Below are 15,872 nucleotides of genomic sequence, written 5' to 3' on the forward strand. Positions count from 1 at the left end.
CTTACTGAGAACATCTTTGTTCCACCTCTGTTAGAGCTGTTGGTTGTTCTCGGTCCCTCGAGTGGTCACTGCAGGTACATTGCCCTGTAGTTACTTGGAAAGGTTTTGAATTTGCTGAGCTTTCTGCATCTCAATAGTTCAGGGCCCAATAGGATGAAAATCAGTCCTCCAAAATGAATGGCAACTCAGACAAATCTACCGATCGGAGACGTTTATATGGCCCTCACCAATGTCGTAGTTCAGCATCTCACAATCTAACATGGTATTTATCCCCACGGCCCCCCTGTGCAGTAGGGATGTGCTGTTATTGCCCATGTTACAAAGGGGGAACTGAAGCACAGCGAAACTAAGGGTCTGTCTACACAGCAATTGGGAAGTACGACTGCAGTATGTGTAGACGTACCTGAACTAGTTTCCTAAAATTAGCAGTGTAGCTGCATCAGCAGGGGATAGCCACCCTCCTCCCCTCGATCAGGGTATATACTTGGCAGCTCCACTGCTACTTTTAGCCCAGGTCTACACTAGCGGGGGGGTGGGGGGTGTCGACCTAAGATACACAACTTCAGCTATGCGAATAGCGTAGCTGAAGTCGGCGTATCTTAGGTCGACTTACCTGGCCGTGACGACGGCGGCGAGTTGACCGCTGCCGCTCCCCCGTCGACTCCGCTTCCGCCTCTCGCGAGCTGGAGTTCCAGAGTCGACAGGGAGTGCGATCGGGGATCGATTTTATCGCGTCTACACTAGACACGATAAATCGACCCCCGATAGATTGATCACTACCCGCCGATCCGGCGAGTAGTGAAGACCTGCCCTTAGCAAGCTAACTCAGTCAAAGCTAGCTCCGTTACACCTACAGGTGCTGTCCCAACTGCAGTGTAGACATACCTCAAGTGACTTGCCCCAGGTCACACAGGGAGTCTGCAGCAGAGCAAGGAAATGAACCCTGATCTCTCAAGACCCACGCGAGTGCCCTCACCACTGGAGCCCCATGGCCAAAGCGTGAGAAAGGCCGGCCGTACCTGGAAGACACGTGCAGTCGTAGGTGGTGTCGCCGGTCTGACGGCAAGTGCCCCCGTTCTGGCAGGGCGAGGGGTTGCAAGGCACATAGAGGTGCTCACAGTTCTGGCCCGTGTACGCTGGCTTGCAGGAACACTGGTAGGTCCCGACCTCGTTGGTGCAGCTCCCGCCATTCTTGCAGATGGGGGGACTGGTGATGCACTCGTTCACGTCCTGCTTGCAGTTGGCCCCGTGGAAGCCCACGGTGCACTTGCAGACATAATGGGCTTCGAAAGGAACGCACTGCCCTCCGTTGGCACAGGGGTTGGAGGCACAGGGATCTGCCTGCAGGCAGGTCTTTCCTGGGGAGCGAACAAAGAGGGTGGGGCTGGAGATTGCAGATAGATGCAGAGTCCCTTGTGGGTTCCTGTGCCCCCCAATCCTGCCGCCTCTCTGGGATTCCGGTGGCTGAACTGGGCTCCTCCTGCACTGGCATTCAGTCTGCACAGAGGTGTGTTTCATTCACAACACACACTCCCCACCTTGATAGCACCTCTCACCCCAAAGCGCGCCCCAGCTGTACAGACGCTGCTCCCGCACGACACCTGGCCGGCTGCACGCTAGTAAGAGGAGAAGGGGACAAGCCACTCCACTAACCAAAGAGGCTGAGGGATCTTTCGTGTCCCCGCAGAGCGGACAGGACAAAGGATGGAGTCGATGCTGCCTGCCCTGGAGCCTGTAGGTACAGGCCTGGAGGAGTTTCGAGGCTGGTTTCTAAGCCCTTTCGCTGTCTACTCGTTCCCATGGACAGGCACTGGATAGCACTGCCATGTAGGAGACCTGGTCTCCCGAGGACGGCAACACACTCGCTGCCTGGGGGCAGGAGGAAGCACCCCGCGTTACTCTGCATGGACCCTCCTGCCCCTGACCAGCTGCAGTGAGCCCCCTTAGAAGACCGGATGGGGGCTGCTACGTGGGAGCGGGCATTGCAAATGCCCCTCACCCTGGATTTCCAAGGCCAGTCCTGGCTTTGGGGACTCTGCTCCATGCAGGGCATTACAACAATCCCACCCCTGTGTGTTGGGGATGGGGGCAGTGGGGCTCTCGGGGCTCCCCGATGGAGGTATGTGTGCTGGCCCCACCTGACCATCCCGGAGGGCACCGGCACTTGTACTCAGTCAGTGTGAGCAGGTCGCAGGTCCCTCCATTGCGGCAGGGGTTGTTGAGGCAGGCGTTCTCCTCGGGAGTCAGGCACAGCCGGTCCGTGAAGCCCAGGCGGCAGGAACAGGTGTAGTCCACAGCATTGCCACGGATGACCGGGTGGCAGGTGCCGGCATTCTTGCACGGGGAGCTAAGGCAGGGGTTTGGCAGCTGGCACCGGTCGCCTACGTGGGCACTGTTGCATCTGGGGAGAAGAAAAGACACCATGTCCGAGTCAGTTAGACCGCCCCACCATTCCCAAGATAAAGCGGCCCCTGCAGAGAGCCGGCAAGGCAGGGGAAAGGGTTTGATTTGGTCCATTTCTCTTGTGTATCTAAATTCTTAGCTGCAAAGGCCAGGGGTGAGCTCTCAGACAGGCCAGCCGCAGACACAGCAATGCAACAAACAACATTTCAATTGGTGCAGATGGGCTCTGGAAACACGCGGCCTCGGGTGCCTTATTCCCTGATAGCAACCAGGCTACGATACAAGGGGATAAGGCCAAACTTTTAGCACCAAAGAAGCATCTTGGTCCCACCCCTCCCACATGGGGGCATCATGAGGCTTAATCAGTGTGGAGGAAGTGCTGTGAGCTCCTTCTGTGGAGTGTGCTCGGGACTATTGCTCACACAAGAGCAGTGGCAGTGAGCTAGTTCCTACTGGTGCCGCGGTGCCAGGTCTGACGGCAGGGAAAAGTAAAAGGAGACATTTTTCTTCATCCCTAGGATGGTTCTTCCTTCTCCCAAGTGCAGCCTCCGTCCAGAATTTCACAGCCAGAAAACCGCAGACAAAGCCACCGGGCAAGTCAGACAGCACCTAACCCCCTTCCAATCGGAGCCATCCAGGTGGACCCCTGCTCCTGTGAAGAGACTCACTGACTGGTATGGAGTCTGCCTGTGCAGACTGGATTGCAGGCGCCACATGACAGGGACCATGTAATCACATGATTGTACAGCACCTAGCAGAGGCTGCGACTTCCCGGGGCGTGCTCAAAGCCCTGCCTCCTGCCCTAGGCCTCACCCCCGCTCCCCCCCAAACCCTTCCCCACCCTGCCTCTTCCCACCCCTGCCCTGCCCCCACCCCCGCCCCCCGCCTCTTCCTGCCCCTGCTCCTCCCCCTCTCCCCCAGCACCTCCTAAATGCTGCTGAACAGCTGATTGTGGTGGGCAGGAGGTGCCGGGAGGGAGGTGGACGTGCTGCTGGTGGGCGGGAGGGCAGAGTGGGGAGGGGAGGAGCTGATCCTCAGGGCTGCCAGTGGGTGCTGAGCACCCACTATTTTTTCCTGTGGGTGCTCCAGCCCCAGAGCACTCACAGAGTTGGCACTTATGGCCCCTAGCCCAGTGGGGCTCCGATCCTGATCCAGGCCTGTAGGCACTACAGTCATATGCAGGTTTATTAATTATAATGCTAACGGAGCAGAGAAGAAACATTTGCCGTGTGGGGTGTGACCATCACGCCGGGTTTCGTCTCAAACGGAGTTACACGTTGATCATTAAAAACAAAGTAAGCACACAGAGGGCAAACAGCAGCTCCCTTTTTTGGCAGCTCAGTGCAGGCTGTAGGGGGTTAAATACACATGGTACAAGACAGCCAGGTGGCTTGTGCAGGGGAAAAGAAAGGGAGAAGTTCGGTCTGTGCTAAAATCAGACAGAGAAGAGTCTACTTCCCATCTCAGATGTGTTGTAAAAAGGCATTTAGACTAACACTGAGCATACAGATCCTGTGCTCCCAGCTTGAGTGGGCATTTCCCCTCCTAAAGCCTGGGATAGGCTTCTGTGCTTGGTCCATAGCACCGGCTTGCTTTATCTTAGGACAATTTTTGCACATGTGGTTTCAGTTACAGCCTCTGTTTTGGCTTCTCCCCTTCCCCGTCCCTTCATGGGCACCTTTGATTACCCCCGCAGCCTGCTGTGGAGGAGAGAAAGAAAAACACACTCCCTGCAGCCCACAAAGCTGCCAACTTCCATGCCTGCGTGAGAATCACTTTCACACACACCCTGTCGCTCCCATCCCTTGCCACCTGTCTCCAACATTTTCCAGAGCACAGGAGTGCCATAAATCACTGAGATTTCAAAGAGCTTGCGGGGCATCTTCCGACCCCCTTGAAGCACAACCGAATAATTGAAGCTTGGGATCTATGCGAATTGCCTTTCCCAAACCAGCTGAGCAGAGGAAGAACAATCCCCAACTCCCTCTCCTGTCCCTAATCAATATCAGAGCTGTTGGGGTCTATTTCTTTAAGGGATGCCAGTTAGCATAGCGCATGTTTGCTGGAAATACCATTTTATTGATTTTTTTTTTATGGAACTATGCAAGTCTAAGGATCAAAGAGACCCAAGCACTGATGATACGTGTGTGTGATATATATTCACTCTGCTTGAAATTCCTCCCTGTATAGAGAGCCAGCACAACGGACCACTTGAGGCCTAATGTGAAGATTTACGTGGGTACAGGCCTTGTGCCGGCTTCTCTGGACAAGGGCGAATTTCACACTAAGAGAGAAGGGTAAGATGAAAGAGAAGCATGGAACATATGCCAGCCCCAGCCGGGTAGCATGCAGAGACCTGCAAAATAGTAACACCTGGCTCTCATGTAGCACTCATCATCAGTAGATCTCAAAGCACTTTGCAAAGGAGGTCGGCGTCATTATCCACATTTTACAGATGAGGAAACTGAGGCACAGAAAAAGAAAGCGACTTGCCCAAGATCATCCAGCAGGCCAGTGGCAGAGCTGCAAATAGAACCCAGGTCTCCTGAGTCCCAGTCCAGTGCTCTGTCCACAAGGCCTTTGGATGTTTAACTACAATGCCACCTTGCAATCATAAGATGAAGTCCCTTTAGAGACCCAATCAGGGTTTGTGGGACAGCAGAGAGTATTCTGAACAGCGCTAGGAGGTCTTTGTACCCACATGTTTCTTTGTCCTGGATAGATTCCCTCGCCCTCTCCTGAACAGGAAGCCAGATTTGACGTTGACAGGTCAATTTCCACCCTCCTGCCCCGAAACATACAGCTGGCCTTTCCAACCGTGCTCTTCATTCCACCACTTTATCTCAAGATCTTGGCCACTTGCAACCTGACAGCAGAGAGCTTAAAGGGGTCGCATGCGAAGTGCCTTCAGAATGATCTGCGATCAGGGGCCCCTTGCCCCTAGTCTAACAAAGCACTCGAGCATGTGTATAACGCTAAGACCCGAGTCATTTCCCTGAAGTCAATGGGACTAGTTATGTGATTAAAGTTACTCATGTGCTTGAGTGCTTGGCTGGATGGAGGCCCAAAAGGGCCACAACACTCATGTAAAGTGCTTTGAGATCCTTCTAGCTTTATGTAAACTGTACAGTATTAACAAGGAGTCCGGTGGCAGTATTACTGTTTCATCAACAACTGACAGCTTCCCCAACATCCCTCTGTCTTGCAGAAATCAGAGTCAAACGTATCTCAGCATTGGCAAACAAGAGCTCAGCTTGAGCCTGGATAACAGGTGTGGCATATTTATCCTTTCTCTTACATTACAGTCTTCCTAAACAGCTGCTCCGATCTTCCTTGAAGATAAACACTTTCCAAAGCCATATTCTCTCCAGCAGTGGGAGAGGCCAAACAAACACATGCCTGATTTTTATCTCAGCATGAAGGCCTTTTAAAAAAAGACACATGAAATGGCCACTGGCCCAACCATCTGTTACCAGAAGCCAAAAGGTCCAAGCCAACTGGCTCATGAAAAAACAAAACCAGGTGATGGGAATGGCTTGCAAATGGGGAGTGTTTCCTGACCTAACACTTAGGTGCTTTAACATAAGCCAGCCTTTCAGAGATGACGGCAGGGAGGAAGAGAGGATGAAGAAATAAGGGCCAGATTCTGCCCCTGCTACTCACACAGCGCAACGACACTGACCTCCTTTAGAAAACGCTGAGATCTACTCCTGACAAGCACGAGATCAAAGCATGGATTGTTTTGGTGACTTTACTCTGCACCTCACCCCACGGAAATCAACAGGATTGCTCACGTGGTAAAGGGCTACTCAGAGTGGGGGGGGGGGGGGAGAGGAAGGATCTGGCCCCAAATAAATATGGATAAAACCCAGCAGAAAATGGAAGCTGTGAAATGGTGACCTTGCGAGAGGGCTGAGCAACTTCAACCAGCACTGCGGTGGGCAGGAGCTCATGGCGCTCAGCAGCTGGCCGGAGCAGGGGATTGAAATGCTACCCATGGAATAGATTGTCATTCCTGACTCACAAACAGTGGCTGCTTACGTTTGCTTTGTGGTATCCCCGGTCCCCCAGTAACTGACCAGGCTTAATGCTTCAAAGAGATTCCCTTTGCCCCATACTCCCAGATCCTCCCAGCAAAGATGAATCCCCTGCAACGAAGTGGGGTTCGCCCTTACGTCTGCACCCCATTGTTCTCTTTGATTCACTCATGAATTAAACAAGAAGGGGGCGGGGGGAGAGGGGACAACAATTGGATTTCAATTAACCCCATTGTTGGGAACGACCTGCAGCAGGGACCCCTCCAAGCTGATGACAACAAGGGGGAAGGGTGGGATGGAGAAAAACTTTCAGAGGCAAGAGGGAGGGCACTTGATCTTCAAAAGAAGGTTCTGGAGACAAGTCTCATCAACACCTCGCTGGCACAAATCCGCCCGGCTCAGCACCTTTTGTTTGGCCTTTTCAACACAAGATGCTGTTTATTTCACTCTTTGAACTGGGACGCTCGCATTACTGCGCTTCAAAGGGAGCTTTACTCCATTGCCTTGGCCCTGCCAGACTCTAATCAGCAGCCCCCCACTCCCCCCGAAAGGGAGCTCATAAGGAGTGAAATGGTAGAAATGTGAGGGACATGGGCTCGATCCTGAGCCTGGTGACGCAGCTGTAATTCCAGAGTCATTGTTCTGCAGACAGCGGCGGGGTGACCTGGCATATTGAGGTATTCCAGATTTACACGGATGTAACTGAGAGCAGAGTTTGGCCCACCCTGTTAAATTCCTCCTCCAGACATTTGCCTGTTTCACATTATGTGGCGACCATCAAAGCTGTAACTGGGGGAAATGAGTTCGGAGAAAGATTGTGTTTATTTTAGTGAGTTACGGAGAGGCCTAGTTCTGTAGCTCTTGGGCCCTGATCGGCAGCCCGCTGAAGTCAATGGAAAGACACCCGCTGACTTCAACAGGCACTGGATCCGGGCTCTGGCCACATGCTTTTAACAGCCACATTCAATAAAGCTACTCACAGCGGGGAGCCGTGATCAGAATCCCCATGGCTGTTGCCAGAAATATTAGCACTACAGCTCACTAAATTGGTTAGCACCAGAGCCTCAACTAGCGTAAGTCCACATAGCTCCGCCGACATTACCGGAGAGATGCTGATTCACACCAGCTGAGACTCTGGCCCTGAAACCCTTTTTTTGGTTCTCAATTCCCCACATGTCAATATTTAAGAATTCGATCACTCTTCAAACTCATTCAATGCTTCCTTTTCCCCACATGAGCAAATTCGTGGATTTGCTGACAAGCTACTGGCTGTCGGTAGTCACGAGTTACATTTTGCAATTGGTCATTCGAGGTCACATAGTATTTTTTTGCACTCGTGACTGGATAACTTAACCCTTTATAAAGAAGGAGGAGTTAGATAAGCTACTTATGGTGCAAGCATTTGTGCAAACATATATTTGCACGAGGACTGGTGAGACTTCTGCTTTCCACAACATCCACGTGAACAGCAGTGGCAAAGAGCCACTTGTACAGAAGTTCATGGAAAACAAACAACAGTGGCTGCTAGCACCACTGACGTGAACTGAGGCCTTTTAGCCAGCACAAGGCTTCTTTGCCATTTCACCCTGCTGTGTTTAGCAGCAAAGAAAAAATTACCTGGAACTTTAAGCATGAGATGCCTGTTACTTCACTTCATGCTGGCATAGCTCTGCGAGCATCATTAGTATGACTAAACACAGCCATGAGGCTAACTCAGGTTATGCAAGCGGCAAGCTGAGCCTTCTGTTCTCACATGAAACTCTATTACTTCATTGTGATCTCATCCTCCCAACAACTCCCATTTGTGTTTTGTCCATCTGTTGGGTCCTGTCCTATTGTGAGCTTTCTAGGTCAAGGACTGGCATCTCTGTTCCTCGTCTGTGCATCACCTAGCACAGCGAGGGCCGGATCCTTCATCGGGGTGCTTAGGTGTTCCCATAACAGAAATAAATAACTTGTGCATATTTAACATCTGATCCTTCAAGCGGCTGAGTCCTCAGCTGCCTGAGGGAACAGGATCAGAAACAGACTGAGCTGAACTATCTAGATTTTCTCTAATGAATACTTCGCTGCTCCACAAAGCCTCGTTTCAAACCTGACACTGGACAATACTGAACTGCCTCTGAAGTGTGAGGTTCCTGTGGTCCCACCCTGACGGCCTGCAAACCGCCAAAGAGTTTACAAAATACTGAATATTATTAAGTCCCAAAGGGGCGATTCTTCCAATGAATCATAGCAAGCGTTAACCCAGAGGCATTCCAGCCTGTGCTAAAGCCACCAAAGAAGCAGGTTGCAAAATATTCTAGTGGGAGATGAGAGAGGCAGGAATACATCTAGGTCCCGTCCCCCTCCTCCCACTGCCTGTCCCCCCCCCTTTTTTTTAACCTGATTCTGATTTCATTGTTGGGGATTGTGTGAGAATTTGTCAGGATTCAGAGACATTTTGAGTTAATGAGATGGCATTATCCAGGCCCAATGAAAAAGAAAATGTGTATAATAATAAATCAGGGCATCTGCTGGACACACAAAAGACTGTGGGGAGCAGGTGTGCATGTTAATGAGGGGACGGCAGCTGCCGTGTACCCTGCCGTCCAATAAACTTCAAGAGCTGCACAGGGTGGGCGGGGGGCAGCTTCGGGGATGGGGAAGGAAGTGGACTTCTGGGTGGCTGAACTGCATCCCTGCGTTAGGGAATTCAACAGGCTGGTTTTGAAGCCTGCTGTTCCTATGAGAGAGGCCATTGTGCCGCACACCCCTCCTCTCCGTCCCAGAGGGCCAGCGAAGGCACGCCGGTTGTAAACTGCTAAAGTGTGCAGTCATCTGTTAAAACCACCATTTTCCCCCTTTTTTTAAAAACAATCCTCAGAACTTTCACAGTTGCTTGCGATGAGAACGTCGCAAGATTCTCACCCGTCTCCATCCTAGAGAGAAAGAAACAAACAAAAAACCCCAATGTGCTGGATTAAAACAAAACCAAACGGGGCTCTGCCGTTAGGAATACGCTGTGAAACTGTCTCCAGCTCGCTCAGTGGCGCCTTCCTATGTAGGGTCCCTGCAGAGGCTCAATGGTTTGTGAAGTGAGAAGCAGGGGCGGGGGAAGAGGGTTCTGTATCCAGGGATGGACTGAATTGCAGTGACATTATAATCTTGGAAACCACTCTCATTTTAATATCAGCTTCAGTTCATCTGGCACTCAACCATGTTCCAGTGGGAATTGAATCAAAGGGAACTGGGACGTGGTGGGTTCTCAGTAATTCCATAATTGGAATTCAGATTCATGTGTGGTGGGGTTTTGTTGGGATTTGAAATAAGGCTCACATGGAAACTGCTGGGAGTAAAGCCCACCCACCCAATTAGTTTTCGGACCATTTCCAATTTGGATTCTCGTTAGCAGCGTTTTACGATTCAGTGGCTGGAAGCTGAAGCTAGACAAATTCAGATTAGAAGTGTTGCACTGTTGGTTGTTTTTTTTTTAAACAGTGAAGTTAATTAATTAACCATTGGAACAACTTACCTAGGCAGAGGGTGGATTCTCTGTCATGTCTTTAAATCAAAATCTAGTGTGTTTCTAAAAGATCTGCTAGAGCTCAATCAGAAGTTGTGGGCCTGATGCAGCAATCACAGGATGAAAGTTCCTGGCCTGTGTTATGCAGGAGCTCAGACTAGTTGATCAAAAAGGTCCTAAAGGTCTATGAATATATGATCATGTTAAAGGGTCTCTAAATTTACAAATCTTATTTTAAACAAACAAATGTCCTTGCCTAGGTTATCAGTAACACTGCAGAACATTAACAGCAAAAGAAGTGTTAAGATGCTATACATTTTTATGCTCTTGGTTTACTTTTTGCATTTCTCACACCTTGGACAATGAAGCCACTTTCATATTTGTTTAGGGTCAGTTTCCCTTTCAGTTTCTTAGTGCAGCAACCTACAGCTTTCAAGCACTACTGGCAGTTGTTTTAAAATAGATGTTTGGGTTGTATTTTTCTTTAGTTTCACAGAAATATTTCAGTTGCTCTTAGGTTTTGAAAAGGTGGATTTGTAGAAATTCTGAACATTTGGGGCCAAAATTCAGTTGACAACACTGCTTATAGGCCCCAATTCAGCAAAGCATTTAAGCATTTGCTTTGCTCCATCCCTATTTAGCAGAGCGCTTAAGCATAATGCTTAATATTAAGCATGTGCTTAAGACTCACTGGAATATAAGTATGCACTCAACTGATTTGCTGAATCAGGGCCTATGTCCTGACACCTGGAAGTTCGGAACACTCCTCGGGAGAGAAAACTCTGGCCATACCAGACAGCAGAACTATTCTGAAAGAAAGGGAACTGATGTGTGCAAAGGATGCAAGACAAAAGGGACTTGAAAAACAATGAGGAGTTCGGTGGCACCGCCACCGGACTCCTCGTTTTTGTGGCTATGGACTAACACGACTACCCCTCTGATAAAAGGGACTTGGTAATACAGGCGAGTCTCATTTTACGCGGGGGTTCCGTTCCGTGGTTAGCGCGTAAAGCGAAAACCGCGTATAGTCAAAATTACATTGAGTTGAATGGCGGGCGGAATCGCCTGCACTACAAGTACAGTATTAAAATTGTTCTTTTTCTCTTTTTTTTGGTTTTTGCCGACCGCGTAAAGCTGAAATCGTGCATGTTACATGCGCGTAAGATGCGACAGACCTGTATTAGCACCTTTGGTTTCTTTCTTGAAGGAGCAGATGGGGCAGACACAGAAAGACTGTGGATAAAATTTACTATTAAAGCAAATTTTAAGCAAAAAGCAACCAAACAAAACCCACCTGGCTTTATCCCTGTTGTAATCAACGCAATACTGCAAGTTGATGTGTTACATTGACTAAGACCCATCAGGGCTCTGCACAGACTCCAGGAGTCACCTACACAGATCCAGCTGCAGGATCACGGCCCCCAATTCCCTGCAACTGCTGAATTAGAACAATCAAAACCAGAAAGAAAGGAAAGAAAAAGTGTCCCGGTGTCTCTCTCTGCTATGCACTCAGTACTGGAAGCAATGGGATCCCATTCCCACCTGCCACTGGGGAAAACTCTAGGGAAATAGCTACCATCAAATCTCACTCTGTGGAGCTGTCCTTGCAGGTTCACATTAATCTGATTACCTTTTCAAAACTATGGAGTGAGGGCTTCCTCTGTCCCCCAGCTGCAGGCATGAATATTGCCATCTTTGCAGAAACAATCAAACGGTTATCAGTCTCATCAGGAATACTGAACGCTGACACCAGCAACTCCTGAACTTATTCTTGTTTTGTCCATGTTCATAAGGCATGGAAACAAGATAACTAATAATATCTTATACGTTTCCAGCACTGCCCACCTTGCAGGAGCTTGTACCTCTTTACAAACAAGAATTATTTTGTCACTGAAAGCCACCAACCTCTGTAGTTCATGGGCCCATATTTGCAGACACACAGGTGAGTAACTTGACTTGTATGTGTAAGTGTCTGTGGGATCAACTCTTAGAACAGGGAGTGACGAGTACTGTAGTTAGTTGAAACTACAAAGAAGATTCCACTGAGTGCCAACTTTTCCAATTTTATTGCGAGTCTGACACTATTTGGTGTTTTAATTCAAGCCCCAGCTCTGGGAATCCTGTGATTAGCTGAGACGCTCGGCCTTCATTTAAAAAAAAGTTTCTGGTCCTTGTGGTTGCAGAGAAAAGCTTGAAAATATGACCCATGTGCAACCTAAAGGCTCAGAAACCAAAGGCAAATAAAAAGAATCCAAATTTTATTATTATTATTATTATTATTATTTTAAATCTCATGATTTTAGGGCCTCGCTCATGAATTTGGATGCTTGGGGCTGACAATACTCGGATTTGGGGAAGCGAAATGTCACTATCTGAGATGGAAATTAGCCAAGGCAACTAGATGATTCTGAAAATCCCACCAGGTGCCTAAATACCTTTAAAAATCTGGCACTCAATTCCTTGGCTAAATTCCTTTGAAAATCTGGCCCTAACTCTTGTGAAAAGTGCCATGGGATCTTTCCCGATCACAAGTGGGGAGATCTTTTAGACTGATCCCGTCGCCAGTTAACCTTGGTTATCACTGAATGCAAAAAGACAGCACAGCCCCTTCTAGCACCATTGATTGTTTTAACTCAGGCCATACTGAAGAAGGAAGTAGTGTTGGTAGTGCTCTTCCCAGGTTTTTCTTAGCTGTCTCCCGCCCCATCCAACTACTAACCAGGCCCAACCCTGCTCAGCTTGGGAAAGTTAACAAGATACAAGCCACTGGCAACAGCACAGTGAACTTTGTGGGGCTTTGGTCCAGGATAGTGTGACTGTCCCATGACCAAAATGTTTTAGCAGGGCCTTTAGAGACAGACTTTTAGCCCTCCTAGCCTCCTTCACCCATGGAGCCCGATCTATGAATCATATATTAATTACATTGATTACTTAAGAATTCCCAGTTATCACTCTGAGGTTTGACAGGTTCTTGTCCCAAGATCAGGCCCAGTATTATTAAAATTACTGCATAGTTGGGAACCTCAATGGGCACAGTTGCAACACTCACACTTTAGGAGCCCTGGTGTATTTGTAATAGTTTATTAATAGAGTTAGCAAAGTCACAAACACTCTAACCTAGGTACAGATAATACGGAATGTGCATCTGAACATCCATATACTCATACCACCCCTTGCAGAACAACCTGAAGTGTTAGCCATTATCTTCCTCATCACCAGTGGCCATCATCCGGGCACCTCCCAAAGGCTACATCTCTCTCTTCTCCTGCCCACAGGCTGGGCTACAACTTCTTTAATATGTTACACTCACGCCACTACGTTTAATGCATATTCAGTGGGGGTTTCTCCCCTCTTCCTTATTTGTATGTCCTCACCCTACTAATGTTGGGCTGCATTTCTCCTATAAGTTAGTATATTAATGATCTCAACTTATTCTCATATACATCAATTCATGTCCATGAAACTCTTGTTGTCAGACATCTGCAAACATTCCCATCCTAAAATATCCCAAAGCTGGTGTTAGCTCACGTTTCTGTGGTTGGCTGGTGTCGTTATGGACAAACTTCTCCCTTAAACACTCTACTCACAGTTCCCCAAAACTTAGGGGTGACCGTTAGGCCACTGGTCTGTGCCAAAGTTCATAGGCCTCAAGCCATATGCTAACTGCTTAAGCCAGTGTCTTACAGGAGACAGGCTTGTAGGTTCCTTGCATTACTGCTGAATTAAATAAATGCTGAAGCTAGCTCTATGGGCTACACCAATCCTCCATATAACAAACCCCACCCTTAAGTAAACTGCCTTTATACAGCAGGGCAATCTGAGCTGAATAAGAATTTGCACTAGACGTGTCAAAGATACGCATTAATTTTCATGTGCTGATAGACAGAATATAGGCAAACTCCCTTGCATCACGGAGTTGATCTGCTTTCTCCCAAACCCCAGATTCCCTTTGAAACAACCAATAGCTCATGCCAGAAATCAGTTCCCAAGAGAGGCGGCAGAAATCCCGACCCATCCACAGCACGTTCCCAAAGCAAACAAGAATGGCTAAAAATATCAGTGTTCTCCCTGCTGGGAAAAGCTTCCATTTATTCATTAACCTGGCGACGAAGCGTCAAATATTTCAACTGCAAAAAGAAACGATGGATAGAAGACTCCAGCAGGCAAATGGCATCTGAGCTCAACACCTTTTGCCAAATACTTTCCCTTGCTTACCCAGACTGACCTTGCGAAGTTATTTAAGATGCTGTCTGGGTGTGAAGAGGTTTTGTCAGCACACTAGGAGAGGACGCACCGGGACAAAGTTGCCTCCTGACCCCAAAAATCCCCTGCATTTTTAAGATAATATTTACAAAATGATCTGACTCAAATGTGACTGATACAATCATATGAGATCTTGAGAGAAATGGGGTAAGATATAACAGAATGCAAATAAAGCAACCGTTTTCTGACACATGCAGATACACAGATATTGGGCAGGATTCTCAGCTGCCATACGTCGGCTCATTCCAATGGAGCTATACCGATTGACACCAGCTGGGCTTCTTGCTCTTTATGTTCACTCTAACGTCCTTTCAGTTTAGAGATGACACAGGGAGGTTGATGGGTCAACTCTTGTGACACTGTTGTGGTGCGTTTGGCTTTTTTTAAGTTATGTCCCTGCCAAATTTTCTAGTAATAAAATGTAATTTGGTAAAAAAGAGGTGGTTGGGGAGGTTATAATTAATAACACTTAGCATTGCTTTAGCATTTTGTAACCACAGATCTCAAGGTGCTCTGCTAAGGTGGGGATCATTGTATCCTGATCCCCCTTTTATAGATGACACACCAAAAGGTGAAGTGGCTTGCCCAAGATCATATTGTGAGTCCCAGTGGCAGAGCTGGGAGTAGCAGCCCCAACTCCTTGCGCCAGCCACTAGACCATGGCTGACTTGAAATGCTATGTAGTATGTTCACTTTCATCCATTGTATCTATCCCAGGCTCTAAACAGATTACAACACAAATATTAGAAAAGGATGCTCTACATCCAGTTCTACATCCATGGATCGTATAAGTATGAATGTGTGAGTGTGTGTGTGTGTGTGTGTATGTATATATACGAAAACCACATCCACACACATGCTTGTATGATTTATGGATGTAGAATTGGTTGGGTACCTGTTCTAATGTTTTTACATTACACACACACACAAAATAAATTCATTTCCTGCATGCTGAGCGTCTAAAAATATGGTGTCCTCAAATATGCCTTTAAAAGAGGTGAATACAATGTGGACATAAAACACCACACAGGGCCCACTGCAGACCTGGTATCTTCCACTGAAGCCAGCTGACCTGTTCTTCCCTATGCCCGGTCTCAATTTGGCCTCCAGAGTATCACAGAGCTGATTGCAAAGAGACTAGTAGAACTACGTCCTAAGACAGGGTTAGTGAGCTAGCGGCACAGGAGCGCAAAGTGCAGACTCGGGGGCTGACGGCGCGCAGGGACAGGGGAGGACACATGCCAAAGGCTGTCCCATGTCTGTTGTTCAACAAATATCGCCGCCCCTTTTGTTCGCTTATTTCAATATTTCCACTGCGCAGGGATTTTCCATCAGCCTACCAGCAACAGGTTCTGTCCCTCATGCAATCCCACACTATAGAAATGCAGCCACTGAAAGCATCCTAAGGCAGATGTTTCTGTGACCTTTAACCCAAGACTAATTCAGAGTGTTGCTGTTTTCCTTTCTGAGCTAAGCTCCCATCTGCCACCCCAGGGACAGATGACAAACCAACCGCCCTCCCCACCCCCAAAGCAAAAACGACTGAAGAGAAACCCAAGACCAAGCTCCTGCGGGATGCGCAGCACGTGGTGGGGGAGAGCAGCCGAATTCTGGAGAGCTGCAAAGACAGACATGGTAACACCCTACGCTATGAAACAAGCAGC

At 48.4% G+C, this 15,872-nt stretch overlaps 1 protein-coding gene across 2 annotated transcripts in view; it reads right to left on the reverse strand.

The window, feature by feature from the left end:
- Positions 1-15,872, reverse strand: part of NOTCH1 (notch receptor 1) — an 85,830-nt gene that overhangs the window by 35,833 nt on the left and 34,125 nt on the right. For both annotated transcript variants that reach the window (XM_065418973.1, XM_065418972.1), the window contains 2 exons: positions 2,139-2,401; positions 1,020-1,358 (listed from right to left, as the gene is read on the reverse strand). In XM_065418973.1, the coding sequence (XP_065275045.1) occupies positions 1,020-1,358; positions 2,139-2,401 (602 nt within the window). The remainder of the gene's footprint in view (positions 1-1,019; positions 1,359-2,138; positions 2,402-15,872) is intronic.

The sequence above is a fragment of the Emys orbicularis genome, chromosome 18, assembly GCF_028017835.1.
Source record: "Emys orbicularis isolate rEmyOrb1 chromosome 18, rEmyOrb1.hap1, whole genome shotgun sequence".
In the NCBI taxonomy this organism is placed as follows: domain Eukaryota; kingdom Metazoa; phylum Chordata; order Testudines; family Emydidae; genus Emys; species Emys orbicularis.